General features: G+C 41.4%; 1 protein-coding gene across 2 annotated transcripts in view; it reads left to right on the forward strand.

Moving 5' to 3' along the window:
• The first annotated feature begins 11,406 nt into the window (after positions 1-11,406).
• The window catches only part of SRGAP1 (SLIT-ROBO Rho GTPase activating protein 1), a 135,294-nt gene continuing 132,149 nt past the window's right edge, over positions 11,407-14,551 (forward strand). The window contains exon 1 of one of the 2 annotated variants that reach the window (XM_060777533.2): positions 11,407-12,003. In XM_060777533.2, coding sequence (XP_060633516.2) covers positions 11,937-12,003 — 67 coding nt within the window. In that variant the 5' untranslated portion in view covers positions 11,407-11,936. Of the gene's footprint in view, positions 12,004-13,274; positions 13,331-14,551 lie in introns of those variants that run through there. The other variant, XM_060777534.2, reaches the window with a different exon arrangement.

Consider the following 14,551-nt stretch of genomic DNA (forward strand, 5'->3'; position numbering starts at 1 on the left):
CCCAAAAGGAGCCTCCTATCAGCATTGTTTGTTTTCTATCTGTGTTCATGTCATTATGACAACTCACTATAGTATTTTTGGGTATGACAGAAGCGGCTTGAGAAACTGCAAGTCATTTCTGGTGTGTGAGAATTGGCCATCTGCAAGGACGTTGCCCAGGGGACACCTGGATGTTTTACCATCCTGTGGGAAGCTTCTCTCACATCCCCACATGAGAAGCTGGAACCAACAGACGGGAGCTCGCCCCATCTTGCAGATTCAAACCACCAACCTTCAGGTCAGCAGTTCAGCCGGCACAAGGGTTTAACCCTTTGCGCCACCGCAGCTCCTATTTGAAGGAAAACGATATACACAAACACAAACATGTGCATGCATGTAATTTCACTAACCTTTCCTAAAACTCCATAGTAAAAGTCCAGTTTAGTATCTGTCTCAAATCCCTTCAAAAAAATCAAAATAGAAACGTGGAAGAAAAGCTACAAATTTATTTCTGTACTATTATTAAAACAAAATCTAACTGTCAATCCAGGTTGATTCTTTAGGTGAAAGGGGAAAGTGGGACACCATCGTGTCCTTTCCAGATAGGAAAGAATCTCAAGTCAGCCCTGAGTCCCAACCTAAAAGCACAGCTTTCTAAAGCTGTTTTGTTCCCCATTTCTGCCCATTCATTATTGCCAGGTGTAACTCCTAAACACAAAGCTGTACTACAGCTAGTAGTGCTGCTTAATCATTTTAGACTAGACATGGGGATGATGTTGGACTACATCACCTAGCCACTTTAACCAGCACAATTATTGGTGTGGAATGCTAGGAGTCGCAGTCCAAAAAGCTCTGTAGGATTGGGACTCTCCAGTGGAGTGTGGTGGAAGCTCCTTCTTTGGAGGCTTTTATAAACATAGGCTGGGTGGCTATCTGTCGGGGGTGCTTTAATTGTGCTTTTCCTTTATGGCAGGGGGTTGGACTAGATGGCCCATGTGGTCTCTGCCTGCTCTATGATATAGCTTCATATAATTGCACAGTCTGTCTTTATTAGGCTGAATGCTTTTGTGGAGTACAATCATGTGCACTACTAATACAGAGGCAGACTATTCATGCACCTCTTACATCTTTACTATGCCACACTTTACAATGGGTTTTATGATCCTTTTACATTAAAGCGATTTTATTCAGCTCTGTGTTTATGTCCAATGAGCCTTTCCCACTTTTACTGCTGTATTCTTTACATGTACATCTATTCTAGCCAGGACTGAATCGAGAAACATTTGCACAGTGTAGGAGTCTATGTTAAGTAAAATACAATAACAACTGTTCAAACAGGCTATGAGAAAGCTAAGGGACATATAACCTTGCACTAACCCCTGAATTCAAATCCCTGCTGTTCATCCCTGAACATGCTGGGTAGCCTTGGGCAAATTGCTGGTTTCTCACCTAAAATTGCTCCCTGGAAAATCATCTTTTTTACAGATTGCCATGAAGAGGAATGAGATAAAGGGAACCCTGTACAAATTATGAGTAATAACTTATGCTGTGAGGCAGCACTGATATTTTCAAGCACTGTAGTGATATACATTATTAATACTGGAGCCATAACAGAGTACATTATTCAGGTACTGTGGATTTTTAAAAAACCTGATCTTTAGAATTTCATTAATTTTCCAGTTTCCAAAGATTTAATAGCAGCCAGTTGGGGGAAATTAAGTTAAGAAATCATTTCCCCTCCTTTCCTTTGAGAGTAAAGATACAGACAATAGCTGTGCCTAATAGCCAGTTATTGAGGGCTGGAAAATAGATCTAAATGCTTCTTAATACCCATTTGAAAGAACTTAAGTACAAGTGATGTGAGACTGAGTTTGATAACATTAGCATTTCTGCAAATTGTTTATTACCTGTATAAAATGAGAACACATAAGAGTGAAAACAATATATGTAAGACCCTGTCTGTTAATCAGTGTCTGTTACCACATTTCTAACAGCTAATCTTGTGTGTAATTACTCAATAATCAGCAACTGGTCTTAATGGGATTTACTTTCAGGTAAACAGCTATTTGGGTTAGTGTAGTATGGTGGTCTGAGCACTGGTCTATAATATTAGACATGGGTTTGAATACCCGCTTGACTATGGAAACCTACTTGGTGACCTTTGGCTAGTCACACGTCCTCATCCTCAGATGAAGGGAAAAAACACTTTGAACAAACCTTGCAAAGAAACCTCTGTAATATAATTTCCTTAGGGTCACCATAACTTAGAAATGATTTGAAGGCACATGACAACAAACGACTATTGGAAATGTTCAAACCTGGCCACAATAATATGGAAGGATTTGATTGCACACAGACATTATCTTATTGATATTTATTCATATGTAGAATCAAGAAAGAAAATATGGCTCCCCATTTCGGAGCCAAAAACCCGCAAGAAAATTATATACCTCTTCTTACTTCATGTTAAAGCAGGGGTGTGACTTTCAATTCTGAAAGATTGTACTCATACTACCATCTCCTCCAACAAACTTTCCTCAGGAAAGCCATCTCTATCTTCTTTGGTATCTCTTTCTAAAGAAAAGATACTAGTTTTTTTCTCTGTGCAAAAGTACACATTGTGCTACTTTTTTTCACTATTATTCTAGAATAAAATACTGGGGAACAAATCTGGCTGTAGTTTTTGCCCCCTATTTTCAGTCTTATCCAGGGTGATCTACACTGCAGAATGAATGCATTGACATCACTTCGGCAGCCACAGCTCAATGTTATGGGGTCATGGGAGTTAGTTTTCAGGGTCTTTGGCTTCTCTGCCATATAGTTATGGTCTCTTATCAAACTACAAAACCAGGATTCCATGTATCGAGCCATGGTTGTTAAAGTGCTGTCAATCTGCATTCATTCTACAGTATTTTTATTTTATTTATTTATTGTATTTATATACCACTTTTCTCACCCCTGAGGAGACTCATGTATGTCATGGCAAAATTCAATGCCAAACACACATGTGAAAAACCAAAGCATAAAATCAAACAATAACATACTATGAATTAAAACTATTAAAATCATATTGAACCATAAAGCATTAGCAGCATTTAGACATTTAGACATGGAACTAAAACATCTTAGTATAAACATTAAAAAAAATCACATAATCCAAAATCGTGGTCTGAAGCCATTCCAATTGTCATCTGCACATATTCTCTGTTCATTTCTTGTACTGCATTACTTTACTGACCGAAGGCTTGGTCCCATAGCCATGTCTTTGCTTTCTTTCTGAAGCCAAGAGGGATAGCTGATTTAATTTCGCTGGTGAGGGAGTTCCAAAGCCAAGGGGCTCCCACTGAGAAGGCCCTGTCTCTCGTCCTCACCAGTCACACCTGTGAAGGAGGTGGGATTGAGAGCAGGGACTCCCCGAACAATCTTAACCTTCGAGATGGTTCAGACAGGTAAGCTGGGTCAGAACCATTTAAGGCTGTATAAGCTAAAGCCAGCACTTTAAATTGTGCTTGGTAGCACACTAGCAGCCAGTGGAGTTGGCGCAACAGGGGGTTGTGTGCTCCCTGTACCCCCACTCCAGTAAGAGACTTGGCTGTCACTCGTTGGACCACTTGAAGCTTCCAAACAGTTTTCAAAGACAACCCCATGTAAAGCACATTGCAATAGTCTATTCGGGATATAACTAGAGTGTGAACCACCATGGCCAAACCTAGATGTATCGTCATGTATAGATGTATCCTCAGAATCCTACACCTGCAATTTACATTGCTTTAATGCTATGCTTTGTGGCAAACAGATCTCTTTTTGACAGTATAGTTGTTTCTGAGATGCTTCTTTATTTGTTTGTTTGTTTGTCAAAGTAGATACTGGATACAGACTCAGGAAAATAAACATGGCTTTTCTTTTGATTTAATAATTCAAAATATGTGAATCAAATCTTGCATACACACTAAAAATGATATACTGGGTTACAAAATGGTAATGTGGCTTTATAACTTACTTACATCCAAAGCAAAGTATTATTTACACACAGCCATATTTAAATGGGAGAACTATGACGAATGTCTGGATCAAATCAGAAGGAGTAAGCTGCTGTTGTTTATTCTTCTGTTTGTCTTGATACATACGAGATTTGTATACAAGCTAGAAGAGTGATTGCTATATCCAGATAACATGTTTGTATCTTACATAATACCTTGTAAATAAAGTCCATTCTCTGTCAAAAAAAATTCCAGATATTTGTTAATGTTGCCAGCATTGCACAACAATCCCCATGTTTCAACACTGACAATTATTAGCACTTTGGATTAGTAATAATAAAAGGTTTTCCCCTTTAATTAGTGTTTGTTCTTTTATTTACAGGCAATGACCAGGCAAAGGATAATTTATTAAACATTTTCATGAGGCATGATGATTTTATTTTTGCCATCTGCTCTTTCTTTGAAAAATTAGTGTCTGGTTTTCACATTTAAGGAGGCTGGTGGGATTCATTTTGCTGTAAGCTTCGTTTGTTTCAGTGATGTTCCAGGAAAAGCACTCGGTTAGAGGGTGTTGTTATATTAGTAGCATAAGCCATCTATTCCAACAGCTAATGAGAACATATACTGTAATGAACTCTCATAATGAAAAAGCTTTCTGTACCATTATGTTATTGTTTTGCATTTAAATTGAGTTTTAACACAAATCACTGCTTTATTATGGAGGCAATTAAGTGTGCCAACCCCTGTAAATTAAAGCTCCCAAGTCTAAGAGCCACTTTTAATGCATCCAGGTAATGCTAACCAAATATAACTGATATGTGCATTACAGCAGTATGAAAGGCTTTGTTTACGTGCTTCACTTTCGCATTTCACTCCCATCGGGAATTGTCCGAACATTAGGCAGAATGAGGCAGCTATCTTAGTCAGCAGCAGATGTAAGATATAAAATGGCAGCAAAATATTTCTTATTTTGTTAGTTGTATGTTTATTATAAGAGATAGTGAGAGGTGCTTATGTTTTGTTTTTGTTTTTACAATTCAGCGCACAAAATGGGATGGCTAACTTTGGGTGCTGCATACAGTACTTTGATAAAACGGAGGAGCAACATAATATACTGCATGTATCGAACAACAAGCTGCCTTGGGTTTACCTTATCTTTCACAATTTCTTTGCTCATCCCAGTGTTATTGATTAACTCTTCAAGTATACAATACAGTAGTATATATCTATACAGGCAAACAATCCCTGAGTTACAAACATTCGACTTACAAACGACTCATTGCTAAGAACAGAGGTGAAACAACAGGAAGTGATAGAAATCTACCCCTAGAAAGAGAAATTCACTCCTGAAAGAGTTATCGTGGGGATCAGGTGCCTCAACTGAAGCTTTCTCATTGATCCTGGTTACCATAACAAGCCAATTTTTTCACAATTGAATTATCACAGGGACAGAAACTGAGGCGAAATCTTCTGAACAGGGGGACAGACAGCAAAACAAACACCACAGGGGTGTTAGCTCTTCCCTATGCTATCCAATGCATATGGCTGAGCTTGCTGACGGAAAGGTCAGCAGTTCGAATCTGGGGAGCAGGGTGAGCTCCTGCTGTTAGCCCCAACTTCTGCCAATCTAGCAGTACCAAAACATGCTAATGTGAGTAGATCAATAGGTACCACTCCAGTGGGAATGTAACAGCGCTCCATGCAGTCATGCCAGCCACATGAGCTTGGAGACGTCTATGGACAATGCTGACTCTTCGGCTTAGAAACGAAGATGAGCACCACCCAGAGTCGGACATGTCTATACTTAATGTCAAGGGGAAACCTTATCTTTATTCTCTCTAAATATGGAGTTACACTTTTAAAATATACCTGTTCCGATTAACATACATATTCAATTTAAGAAGATGCAGAACCTATCTTGTTTGTCACTTGCGACTGCCTATACACTGCTCTGAATGATCTTGGCACTTTACAGAATCTGTTATGCAAAGAAATAGACAGAATTCTACCTCCATCCCTTTATCAGCAATGTGAGGCCCTTGTGTGTGTAATGTGCATTCAAGTTACCTGTTAACTTATGGTGACACCATGAATTTCATAGGGTTTTCTTAGAGAAAGGATAGTTACAAGTGGTTTTGTCAGTTCCTCCCTCTGAAATACAGCCCACAGCAACTGATGTTTCCTAATCCAAGTATTAACCAAGACTGATCCAATATCATATGGGATTTGATGGTTTAATAAATAAATAAATAAATCCAAGAGTAAACACAACAGGAATTTCTAAGAAACCGGGAATCCTGAGCTACATTGGTTCCTATCATGCTACCAAAATAGCTGAGTGTTAAGGCTACAAACTCTAGCCACCCTTATCTGGGATCAGTAGCATTAAACTTAATGAAGCATGCTTCTGAGTACATATACATATATGTGCATGGCAATTGCATACTGGACTTGCCATTCACCTGTAAGACCTACAGTACTGTCACATGAAACAATGAGGATCTAAACAAAATGTTGCATTGCCATTTGAAGTTTTTGTGTGTCTTTTTAATGCCGAGGGCTATTTAATACTGACCATAAAGAAACGTATTAAATAAATACAGCAATAAAGACACATAAAATGATGGTCATATTAAATAGATGCTTAGGTTCCTGGGAAGAATCCAAATAAACAATGGTCCAACATTCCAGTTACTGCAATCTCATAAACTCTGAATCTGATGATGAAGATTGTGATATAGCAATAATCTTCAGCTTTATCTCCATAATTAATAGATAGAACCTAAATCACTTATAGTAATAAGTTCGAATGCCAGTCAGTAAGAACAGGTAGACTGTGAAACTATGAATAATACACTTCATCACACTGAAGCAGACAAGTGTTTAGTAGAGTAGAACTCAGTTTACTCAGTTTTGAAATGTAACGTATTATTTCTTTACCTTCATCACACTGTTAAATGGATCAGTGTTACTCAGTTGTACTCAGCTTTCTTTCAGTAGATTTGCCATCACACTGTAATCGCTAGGCACTGTCCACCATCCCTTTCCCATGTTCTTTGTGGGGGGGAAACCCTCCTCTCTTTGAAATATCAGCTGTTATGTGTCTTCAATTCAGGAAGCAAGGAAGCAGGCAAGGAGCAAAGGAAAACGGCAATGGCTCTCTCTCTCTCTCTCTCTCTCTCTCTCTCTCGGCTGCCCCACAGGAAGGGTGTGGACCTTGCAAAACTATAACTCCCAGGAAAACTATAACTATATCTTGGAAAACTATTAACTCCCAGGTCATTACCAAAAAACCACATTTCCTCGACCTCCTGAAATGTTTGAAAAGAATGCTGGCCCCCATGCTTAAAATATGCAAAGAATGCTCTATCCTACACTTGAACCCAACCTAATGTGATGAACACAGTGGCTTACCAATTGTTAAGTGTAGCACTCAGTGGAATTTAATATATGTGATGAAGTGGCTAAATAATGAGATCTATGTCCTGCCCTTGGAGTAAACTATAGAGTAAAGCTGTTTGCAGATTAATATTTATATAGATCACAAAATAAATTTCTGTATTTGACAAAAATTGAAAGGAAATAAATGATCTTTTCTGGCATCACGTTATGCATCTAGAAATACGGACATTCATTTGGTTTCTTTTTTTAAATGCCAGGGGGTTTCAACGTTACTGAACAATCAAATATTACTTTATATATTATATTCTAACTGAATGTTGTAGTATATTGAAGCAGTTAATAAAGCAAGTTAAAATAAAGTTGTCCATCAAATGTGGACAATAAGACAGGATTCACTCCCATTTGGGTCTTCATACTCCCAAAATTGAATAATTATTCTTTTGGCACGTAGTCCATACTGTATGTCCTGGCTTGTTGATCCCAAAGAAGCTAGGATTCATAACTGATACTAAATCCTGGGATATAATTCTGCGTTACAAAGAGTGCAATAAAACAAAGCATGGATTGTTTGTTTGTTTAGTCAGTCATCTATTGAGAGTAACGAAATGGAAAGGAATGAGTACACTCACCAGGTCATAATCACATTCACAATAAGATGGGCTTAGGGACAACTGCAGCTTATTGTTCTGTATGAGTGTAGTGTAGCCAATGTTTGATCATGATTACATCCTTTTTCCTAATCTGCTGCACCCATAAATGGACCTCTGTCACAAACTGTGCAATCTAAAATTTATATGCTGATAAACAGATTTTTTTCGTAAAGGGAAAACTAAACAGAAACAAAAAGGTAAACAGTGTGTGGAGTTAGGCCAAAATGCCTTTTTTAAACACACACACACACAAATTTTAATGAGCTCAGCTTTAAAATTGACTCGTGTAGTAGAGTCCGATCAGCTAAAAGGAATGAAAAACACAAAAATGCAAAGGCTTTAAAAAATAAATAAAATAAAAGCATTATATTAGGGGATTGCCTTCCCTAGCCTGTATATGTTTTCAAAAAAGGCTTTCTGTAATAATCAGGCACGTGTCCTCAAAAGTTCTCTCGATCTTCATCTCTGGTATTAAAAAAAGCCTAAATTCTCCTGTGACTTACACTCTTATGATCCAAGCCACCGCAATGTGATTGCATGTCATGCAAATCAGAGCCGACTTTAGTCTGAAGCCGTGAGCTTATTGACTCCTTCAAACATCTTGGAAGAAGATTACACCCATGTAATAACATACAATCCTTCTGCAATCCTTGGGGAGGGGGCGGATAGCCTGGGCATGCTTATTTCAGTTAATTCAACTGAGTCACTCTAGAGTCCAAATATAATTCCCAAACTAAATTTCATCTTTGTGGCCTGAGGAAAGCTTCAACCCCTGGCAGGTTTCCAAGCCAGCCCCGAAACACAAATCCAGATGTCATAGATGGGAAATGGCTCTTGCTGCAAACCCTGCTGGATGGACTGCAGGAGCTCGCGACCTGGAGATAGCTTCAAAGAAAGCCTAAAATGCCTGTCTTTCACACACAATTGCTCTTTCAAATAAATGTATTTTCTTCAGCTTTAAATAATACAAGCCTCAAAGTGTGTGATGAACTTCCTGAAGAACACCAGAGCAGACACCAGATGGGTGAATGCTCTTTCCTGTCTGCTCTACATCCAGGCACGAGGTAACGAATAAGTTTGGACTTCACACTAAAACTGAAAGAACTAGTGTGATGCAGCGGCTTGAACATTGGACTATAGCCACTCTTAATAAAGGTAAAGGTTTCTCCTGACATTAAGCCTAGTCGTGTCTGACTCTGAAGGGTGGTGCTCATCTCTATTTCTAAGCCGAAGAGCCGGCATTGTCCGTAGACACCTCCAAGGTCATGTGGTCAGCATGGCTGCATGGAGCACCGTTACCTTCCAGTCAAGGCGGTACCTATTGGTTTACTCACATTTGCATGTTTTCAAACTTCTTGGCTGGCAGAAGCTAGGTCTAACAGCTGGAGCTCAACCCGCTGTGCCACCAGAGGGCCCCACCTACACTGACCATTTAATGTGGTTCAAAATTATCTTCAAACTGCATCAGCCAGAGAACAAACTCCCAAAAAAATGTGAAAGAAAGCCCTTAATGGCAAGCATCCTCAGAGGTTGTGACCTCACAACCTCTGAGGATGCTTGCCATAGATGCAGGTGAAACGTCAGGAGAGAATGCTTCTAGAACATGGCCATATATCCCAAAAAACCTACAACAACCCAGTGATTCCAGTCATAAAATTCTTCAACAATACAAAGCCCTTAATGCGCATCAGCATTCTGTGGTTTGTGCAATCGCCATGTGTACCTCAGACTGGTTCCAGGATTTCCTATGTAATCATTTGCACAGCGAAAACAGTTTCTTCAATACTGTTTTGAAGATGCATTAAATTGTCTGTGTAGATCGGTCCTATGACACATGAGAATCCCCTGCTCAGCCATGGACACCAGCTTGATGACCTTGGGCAAGTTACACTCTCTCAAACTCAGAGGAAGCCAAGGGCAACCCTCCCTTGACCACATCTTATCAAGAAAAAAAACCCTTGTGATGGAGTCACCTTAAACTAGCATACGTCAAAAACAACTTGAAGGCACGTGACAATGAAACGGAAGCCCAATGGCCTTATCACCGAGTTGGTTATTAATTTCAAGCACAAAGGAGGTTCCTTAGGTATTCATTTAATGAGAACTGGAAAGCAATGGTTTGTGCCTGTGGGTTTTACCATTGCCGGCTTTGCTTAACCCATGATTGCCTAGCCAGACAAACAGGCTTTCTGAAGAAATATTTACCTCTGGCATGGTTTTTGTACACCACCAGAGAGCCAGTTCAGCATTGGACTACAACTCTGAAGAGACCACGGTTCAAATCCCGGCCTAGCCTTGGAAAGCGATTGGGTGATCTTGGGCAAGTCACTCTCTCAGCCTCAGAAAACCTAGTGAGAGAGTCACCATTTGCCAGAAGGGACTTGAAAGCGCCCTTCAACAAAAGCAAGCAAAGGCACTAGAGAAAACAAGATACAACTGGGAATGACAATGGGGAAGAGCCATATATGCTATTGCAAACATCTTGGAAAATTATCTTTATGTGAACATATATATATATATATATATATATATATATATATATATCAGTGTTTCTCAACCTGGGGGTCAGGACCCCTAGGGTGGTCGCGAGGGGGTGTCAGAGGGGTCACCAAAGACCATCCGGAAAAAACAGTATTTTCTTTTGGTCATGGTGAGTCTGTGTGGGAAGTTGGCCCAATTCTACTATTCATGGGGTTCAGAATGCTCTTTGATTGTAGTTGAACTATAAATCCCAGTGACTACAACTCCCAAATGTCAAGGTCTATTTTCTCCAAATTCCACCAGTGTTCACATCTGAGCATATTGAGTATTCATACCATGTTTGGTACAGATCCATCATTGTTTGAGTCCACAGTGCTCTCTGGATGTAGGTGAACTGCAACTCCCAAACTCAAGGTCAATGTCCACCAAACCCTTCCAGTATTTTCTGTTGGTCATGGGAGTTCTGTGTGCCAAGACTGGTTCAATTCCATCGTTGGTGGAGTTCAGAATGCTCTTTGATTGTAGCTGTAGGTGAGCTATAAATGACAGCAATTACAACTCCCACATGACAAAACCCCCTCCAACCTCACCAGTATTCAGGATGCTCTTTGATTGTAGATGAACTATAAATCCCAGCAGCTACAACAGGGCTGAGGGGGGGAAAGAAGGGCCTGAGGCTGTTAGGAATGGTGGGAGTTGAAGTCCAAAACCTCTGGAAGGCCCAAGTTTGCTCATGCCTGATATAGACACATCAACAACCATCATCCACTTTAATTTCTTGCTTCCTCTGTGTCCCTCAACAAGGGGGTCACTTAAATACTCACTCAGGCTAAGCCCCGCCCACCGCCCTCGTGCCATTGGTCGGCACTGGAAGCCGGGTGGTGGCGATTGGGGGAGGCAGGCGTCGCTCAGGGAGGGGGAGAAGGGAGGGGGTGCTTGAGGAGAACTCGGGGTCGTCGGCATTGGCTGGGCGCTCCCCTCAGGCAGGAGTTTGGCCTGAAAGGAAAGGCGGCGAGAAGGGGAAAGTGAGCGGGGAGGCCGGCGGAGAAGTTACTTTCTGAGGCGGAGAGAGAGAAGGGGCTTCGCTGGAGGAGGAAGTTGGGGAGAGGAGGCGGGTCTCCCCTCAGACAACGCTGCGGGCGGGCGGGCGGCGTGACTGACTCTGGCGCGGAGTTAGCCCGGGAGGAGCCTTCCTGGAGGGAGGAGGAGGAGGAGGAGGAGAGTTCGCCTCAGTTTGGGGCCCGGAGATGGTGCCGGCGCCAGGGCTATCCGCCTGAACTCCCTCCCTCTCTTCCCTCCGCGTCCTTCTCTCGCTTCTTCGCGCCGCTTCGCCCTCAGCCTCCTCTTCCCGAGAAGGATACGGGACCAGGGGAGCCTCTCCCTGCCTCTTAAAGGGAACGCCGTGCGGATCATCATCATCCTTGGCATCATCATCACCATCATCATGTCAACCCCAAGCAGATTCAAGAAGGACAAAGAGATCGTGGCTGAATATGAAAGTCAAGTGAAAGGTAAAAAAGGGAAAAGGTTGGGGTGCGGCTGGGTGGGCGGGCGGTTGCCTCTCTTTCCTCTCTCCTCCCGTCCCTGTTCTCCCTTCCTTCCTTCTTTTCTCCCTTCTTTTCTTCCTTCCCTCCTTCTATCTTTTCTCTTTTCCTTCCTTCCTTCCTCCTTTCCTCCCTTCCTTCTTTCTTACCTTCCCTCCTTCCTTCCTTCTTTTCTCCCTTCCTTCTGTTCTCCCTTCCTGCCTTCTATCTTTTCTCCTTTCCTTCCTTCCTTCTTTCCTTTCTTTCTCCCTCCCTCCCTTCTTTTCTCCTTTCATTCCTTCTTTTCTTCCTTCTTTTCTCCCTTCCTTCTTTTCTTCCTTCTTTTCTGCCCTCCATCCTTCTTCCCTCCCTTCTCTCTTCCCTCCCTTCTTTTCTTTCTATCTTTCATCCCCCCCCTTCATTCATTTCCTCCCTCCCTTCTTTCCTTCCATCTTTAACTTCCTTCCTTCTATTCACTCGCCCTTCCCCTCCCTCCCTCCTTTCCTTCCTTCTTCCTGCCTTTCTTTCCTTTCCTTCCATCTTGCCATCCATCCTTCCTTTTTCTTTGGAAGCTTTTGGAAGCTTTTAAACAGAGGCTGGATGGCCATTTGTCAGGGGTGATTTGAATGCAATATTCCTGCTTCTTGGCAGGGGGTTGGACTGGATGGCCCATGAGGTCTCTTCCAACTCTTTGATTCTATGATTCTATGATTCTTCTTCCCACCCTCCTTCCTTTCCCTTCTTTCCTTCCTATCTTTCCTCCCTTCCTTCATTCCTTCTTTCCTCTCCTCCCTCCCTTCTTTCTTTCCATCTTTAACTTCCTTCCTTCTATTCATCCACCCTTTCCTCCCTCCTTTCCTTCCTTCTTTCTTTTCCTTCTTTTCTTCCATCCACCCATGCCTTTCCTCCCTTCTTTCCTTCCTTCCTTCCTTCCCTTCCCTTCTTTCTTTTTCTTTCATTCTTTCCTCCCTTCCATCTCTCCCTCTCTCCTTCCCTCCCTCCTTTCCCTTCCTTCTTTTCTTTCTTCTTTCTTCCCTTCTTTTCTTTCTCTCTTTCCTTGCTTCAATTCATCCACCCTTCTCTCCCTCCTTTCCTTCTTTCCTATCTTCTTTCTTTCTTCCTTTCTTTCCTCCTTCCTCCCTTCCACCCATTCTTCCTTTTCCTCCTTCCCTCCCTCCCCCCCACCTGTTAGTTTTTCCTTCCCTACTCCTGATTCTTAAGAAAAAAAAAACCCTGCAAAAGCTTCATATCACATTACATTCACCCAGGAGGACTTACACGCCCACCTGGTTCTGAGTGTGCAGCTGTTGTTAAGGTGACTCTCACCAGAAGTTTAAAAATGGCATTGATTTTGAACGGGAGTGGGGGAAGTGTACCTTTGGACCGCTTGCTGATGGTGAGCCTGGCAAATGGCTGTTCTGGGGGGAGGGGGATGCTGGACTCCAGCAATGATGTGGGATAAATGTTCCAACTTCTTAGTAGGGAGTCATCACAGAGTCATCGGGCTCATAGGAGTCAGAAGACTCTCCACTGAAAAGGAATGTACTTGTGGGTGGAAATCTGGAAGACCCTTGGTTTGATTACTCTTTCCTAGCCATCCTGTATGAGTTAACCTTGAACCAATCTGGAATCAGGGTCTGATACTATTGGATTATGCCATTCTAACAACATGGATCACATTGTCTGTACTAAATCTCTTTTGTGGTGCTTTCTTGTGTTTGTATTGTTTCTGTGTGTATCCATGCTCATTTAAATTCGATTGAACATCAGTTTAGCAAAGGCTGGGGATGTAATTAGTTCACAGCTCCTTCCAAATAGTACAGTGGCTGACATCATGCGTACACCATTCATATAGTCAGTTCAGAGCGTTCAACACTTTTCCAAATCCATTTTGCAACAATGGAAGTCACAAAAGGAAAGAGTTGATCGTTGGGCTTTTCATATGGGCACAGCAGTTATGTTTTTCCTCAGTTGTTACTTTTTCTATGTCACTCAGAAGATGTATTGTAAAATTTCAGAATATTGTTTGACAAGTTTTGCTGTCCTGTTCTATCTCTTCATCATAGTCTGTCTTCCTGATAAGTAGATCTTTTTCTGTAGACTTTGGAAGCATTTCAATTAAAAATGTGTCTGGGTAATAAAAAGACCTTTTTCCTGAAATGTGAGTTCATAATGTGTGATGATTAATACTCTTTACTTTGGTGACGGAAACCTAATGTGGGTTATATCTGCACATATAAGAAAGTTTTATATTTCCATTTTTAGTGTGTCCTTTGTATCTGCTTGGAATATATGATGGATATTCATAATCTCAAGACCTCATCCACATCGCTAATGTTCCTGTTGGCTTCTGCCAAACTCTTTTCAGTAGCTCAGCTATGACCTGTGGTGTAACACTCCCCACTGGCTTGCTATCTCTGACTCACTGTCTCTTCTTCATCCTCCAAGCAAGCAGTCTCGCCTCACTAGTTTCTTGTCCTTGTTGTTTTCTTCATTAGAAGGCTATGTGCATACATTTTCCATGAGTTGTTGTGAC

The sequence above is a fragment of the Anolis sagrei genome, chromosome 5, assembly GCF_037176765.1.
Source record: "Anolis sagrei isolate rAnoSag1 chromosome 5, rAnoSag1.mat, whole genome shotgun sequence".
NCBI lineage: Eukaryota > Metazoa > Chordata > Lepidosauria > Squamata > Dactyloidae > Anolis > Anolis sagrei.